Raw genomic sequence first — 5,083 nt, 5'->3', positions numbered from 1 at the left:
TTTAGTATACAAGTAATCATGGATAAGGATCCTGTTTTATATGCATATTTAGGGTATTAATCAAATATTTATGGAGATCCATCCAAAAGACCTTTAAGTATTCAATTCTGAAGCTATCTGGGCCATGGCTTTTATCATTTTCATTTTTTTTTCATGCATCAAGCACCTCTTCGTAAGTATGTTCACCTTCCAATGTGAGTGATGTTTGATAATCGCATTTAGCGTTAACCGCTAAATTGTGTTATTGATGGCGTGGCCATACCACGTGCCTTTGTTTATAAACATTAAAAATATGGAAGGCCGTAGTCCAGGAGGCAATACTCAAATGGTTTTTAACCAGGCAGGTCAGGTCATGTTTAAACCGGCAAGTAAACAATCTTCTAAACCCCTCAGTATTGCCTCCTGGACTACGGCCTTCCATATTTTTAAGAGTATTTACCTGCAAAAACACCCAGGTGCAGTTCAAGAACTGTTAGGATACGTTGACGCAGTTCGGGGCGCCGCACACAAGTACGGTAATGACTCGTGGTACACCTATGATTATTATTTCCGCCATAAAATGGCTAGAGATCCCACGCGTTCCTGGGGAGCCATCGACGGCGATCTGTGGCTCCGTTACATGGTTCACGGTAGGCAGTCCTACAATCTCACAGACACTAAGTCCAGCACTGCTGGTTCCGTCACTGCTGTCACTGATAAGCAAGTCTGCTGGGATTTCAATTTTTCCCAATGTTCAAGATTATCTTGCAAGTACCCCCACAAATGTTCCAAATGTAAAAGTTCAAACCATAGTGCCCGTCAGTGCAATTCTTTTCGTAGCAAACCAACAAACAATGCACAAGTGCAACTCCGAAACAGGGCCAGCTTACCCCCATCTCCCGATGTCGTTAGCTCCGGTACCCATAAAATATAACACACTGATTCCATGGATCGATGCGTACTATGCAGTGTGCTCAAAAGATGCCGATCTATTACGGGTAGGTTTTACCTCAGGTTTTAATTTACAGTTCACTGGTTCGTTCACTCCTAACAACGCTCCCAACCTTAGATCAGCAAGGCAGTTTCCTCAAATTGTCAACACCAAGCTACAAAAAGAAATCTCTCTTGGTCGTATCGCCGGGCCTTTCCCCTCATGCCCGATTCAAAACCTCAAGGTTTCTCCCGTTGGTTTAGTCAAAAAGAAATCAGACACATCAAGTGTCACCACAATCGCGGATAACTACCGTCTTATACACCACCTCTCCCATCCCTGGGGATCGTCCGTAAACGATGGAATTTCCGCGGAATTTTGCTCCGTTCAGTACTCACGATTCGATGAGGCGGTTAGTTTAGTGCAGCAATTAGGCAAGGGAGCTCAGTTAGCAAAATTTGATGTTAAGTCAGCCTTCCGTTTACTACCAGTCCGTCCGGAAGATTTCCACCTGTTAGGTATGTACTTTGAAGGAAATTACTATTTTGACAAATGAGACGTCTCCCTTTCGGTTGTTCGATATCATGCGCTCTTTTTGAAACATTTAGCCGTTTCTTGCAGTGGTGCATAACCAAACACACACACAGTGCATCCATCATGCATTACCTAGACGATTTCCTGGTGGGAGGTCGCGCCCAATCAGGCAAATGTAAATACCTGTTAGATTCAAGCATTCAGCTTTTTCGACATTTCGGTATTCCCATAGCCCAGGAAAAAACAGTTCAACCAACCACGACCATCAAATTCCTAGGCCTAACCATAGACACTATCTCTATGGAGATTAGGATACCACCTGAAAAAATCAATCACTTGTGTCAAGAAATTGTCGCCTTACTGCAGTCACAAAAGCGTAAACTAAAAGTTCACCAGTTACAATCTTTGTTAGGCAAGCTGTATTTTGTGTGTCGCGCAGTTAGGTGCGGGAGGGCTTTTTGTAGACGCTTGACTGATGCCCTTTGCGGAAACGTCTACTCCTATCATAGAATAAGACTCACTAACGGTATGAAACAGGACCTGCAAGTATGGTTACAGTTCCTGCAGCATTACAATGGCGTATCTGTGTTTCATGATTCTATTTGGCTGTCTGGTCAGCATTTACGTCTTTCCGCGGATGCATCTAGCACACACGGCTTCGGGGCGTATTTCCAGGGCAGCTGGACATGTGCGTCCTGGCCCCAAACGTGGATACAAAAAGGCTACACCAAGGATAGACACTCCTTGAATTATTTCCTATTGTGGTAGCGTTAAAACTGTGGGGAAATTGTTTGAGCAACAAAAAGGTTATGTTCACATGTGACAACCAAGCAGTCGTACATATTATCAACAAGCAATCATCCAAGAACAAGAGGGTCATGGCACTAGTAAGGTGCTTAGTATTACTGTCCTTGCAGCACAACATAATATTTCACGCCAAGTACATTAGTAGCACGCATGATAATGCTATAGCTGACGCACTTTCGCGCTTTCAGTGGCACCGATTTCACCAAATGGCTCCAGACGCGGACCCGACTCAGACCAGCTTACCAAGACACATTTGGGAGATTGTATGACAGAATCTCACATACTTATCGTGTCTTCTTTATCACGCAACACTAGACGCACTTATTACACGGCGCTGCAATGTCTCGAAACGTTTAGGCGCGCGTTTAGTCTACCATTAGGAGGACCCATTTGCCTAGACCAACTTCTGCAATTCATAGGCTACATGTCAATTCAAGGTAAATCCCCTCGTACTGTAAGGGCTTACATTTCAGCCTTATCCACCTGGAATAGACTAAATAACCTTATCAATCACTGTGAACATTTTTTGGTTAGAAAAGCCATCATTGGGATGCACAAGATTAAAGTCGTAGGTGCTTTGCCTGCTATCTGCAGCTCTTCTTACGAGGCTCAGGTTTTTAAGTCAGCATTTACCTTAGCCTTTTTTGGTTTCCTGAGGGTCAGCGAGTTGGTTTGCAGTTCACAAGCCGACGATGCAAAAACTTCACTACACATTAATGATGTTTCATTTTCAGGCGGGGGATTAACCTTGCGCATAAGATTTTCTAAAACCGACCAGTTCGGTAGAGGAACTCTGCTTTCAATTTCTCCTACTGCCTCAGAGCTATGCCCCGTTAGAGCTCTCTCTCTGTATCTCGCGTCCAGACCACGCACTAGCTCACAGCTGTTTGTCCATTTTGACGGCTCACCATTAACGCGCTATCAATTTCAGGCGATTCTCAATAAGTCGCTATCCCATGTCGGTTATGACGCGACCCAGTATACATCACATTCTTTCAGAAAAGGCGCTGCTACAACTGCGGCGATTAATGGTTTGGATGAAAGTATAATTCAGCAGTATGGCAGATGGACATCTTGTGCATACCAGGGTTATATTAGGATCTAATAAAGTAACCACGCATAATTAACTGATTCTACTTAATATTTACTAGCTTTGCTCTTACCAATTACATCGTAGCAATTTTTTCTGCTGTCCGATCTCTATGTTACAGATCTGGCCTGGGTGATTGGTGACAGCTACATGGCCAGGGCAAAGGGGAGCTTGGAACAACGCTTGCAACGTCTCGGCCGTACACGGTGGCAGGTCCGAGGCGGGAGGCGATGGAGCCACTTCCGGGCTTCGCTTAACAGTCTTTTGGCTTCCGCGTCTAACACCAGTCCCAAATGGCTCGTGATCCACTTAGGCTCGAACGACTTGTCCCAAACGTCCGCCAGGTCCTTATATGAAAACATTATGTGTGATTTGCTGTATGCCAAGCTACGTATGCCTGATACGAGGCTGGTGTGGTCATTCATGTTGCCACGGGTTGCGTGGCCGGCTGCTATGGACATCAGAAAGCTTGAACTTTCTCGTAAAAAGCTAAATCGAAGACTCTCAAACAGAATCTATGAGCTATCAGCGTCCGCCACGACCAGTTTGATCCGGTCAAATGTGGCCCGGAACATTACTTGGCTGACGGGGTGCACCTCTCAACCACTGCAATGGACATTTTTGTGCACAATATTGTTAGTGCTTTAACTGCTAGTTAACTCGGATAAATAAAAATAACGGCAATAAGTGAGCACGCGCTTCCATTATTTCCCAGCACAGTGTAAGTCGTTTATGCTGTTCGCGTATCCACTATTTTCTAATATCTATATGTTGCTTTGTGGATGGCCGGCGATTTATATCGCGGTGGCCTGCTTGGGGTGAGAAGCTATCAATCGCTATGCTGCTGGTTGTCCGCTTTCACAGCAGAAACCAAAAAATCGTAATTCCAGCCTGCTTCACAGTAGGTGGAACTCATCGCTCGCTACGCTCACCTCGTCTGCTTGTCACAGCGGAAAGGTGATTATGCATTAATACTATGCTCTCGCTCGCTGCTGCTGCTCCTTCTCACCCCCGTAGCCATCCACACATATTGGCCATTACTCCCAAGATAATATCTTCCTTTTCATTTAAAACGCAAGTCCAGCAATAATCTGGCCGTGGCACTAAAGCATCAGAAAATAAATTCTCAAAGTCAGTCTGTATACAGTTTTCTTTTTTCATATAATTTAATATAATACTTAATTACTGTTTGCATTATCTCACTTTGTTTTTGTTGGGTTTTTTTACTGTTGTTACATTGTCTCATTCGAGAATTCGGAATGATTTATTTAGAAAGTTTCTGTGTTGTAAGTGGGGGATGTAGTTTGAGGGTTTTTTAACCCTGTTAGATCCATTTGGCTTCAGATCTCAAAAAGAAGCCTTCAGTTCTTATTTTGTATACTTTCTTAGCTCTCATCTAGCTCCTTTAAACTGTTCCATTATATACTCTGCCTCTCTATCAACATTTTGTTCTCCTAGCTTACTCTCAAGACAGTTTAAATCATTTTTCCTTTTTCATGTGTATAGATGAAAAAAGTATTGATGCTCCACTTTGTTTAAGATAAACTTCTCCCATAATAATTGATCAGTAATTGTAAACATTGTCATCTTGTATTTATATTCTTCTCGGGTATCTCTTACTTTTTTTTTTTAAATTTCCACATATTTTGTATCCTTTGTCATTGATAATCACATCCACTGCTACACAGTTGCCATCGTCTTTGTCTAGTTTTGTTTGCATAACCTTAAACTGAAATGTTTTG

General features: G+C 43.1%; 1 protein-coding gene and 1 pseudogene across 1 annotated transcript; both read left to right on the top strand.

Annotated features, from left to right (window-relative positions):
* The first annotated feature begins 797 nt into the window (after positions 1–797).
* Positions 798–2,212, top strand: LOC137269991 (uncharacterized; annotated as a pseudogene).
* Positions 2,213–2,801: 589 nt separating this feature from the next.
* On the top strand, positions 2,802–3,356 carry LOC137269990 (integrase/recombinase xerD homolog). The gene has a single exon (XM_067803818.1). The coding sequence runs from the start codon at positions 2,802–2,804 to the stop codon at positions 3,354–3,356; it is 555 nt and encodes a 184-aa protein (XP_067659919.1).
* The last annotated feature ends 1,727 nt before the right edge of the window (positions 3,357–5,083 follow it).

Source organism: Haliotis asinina, unplaced genomic scaffold (assembly GCF_037392515.1).
Source record: "Haliotis asinina isolate JCU_RB_2024 unplaced genomic scaffold, JCU_Hal_asi_v2 scaffold_24, whole genome shotgun sequence".
NCBI lineage: Eukaryota > Metazoa > Mollusca > Gastropoda > Lepetellida > Haliotidae > Haliotis > Haliotis asinina.
The sequence above is the reverse complement of the archived record's forward strand: the minus strand, read 5'-3'. Positions and strand labels throughout refer to the sequence as shown.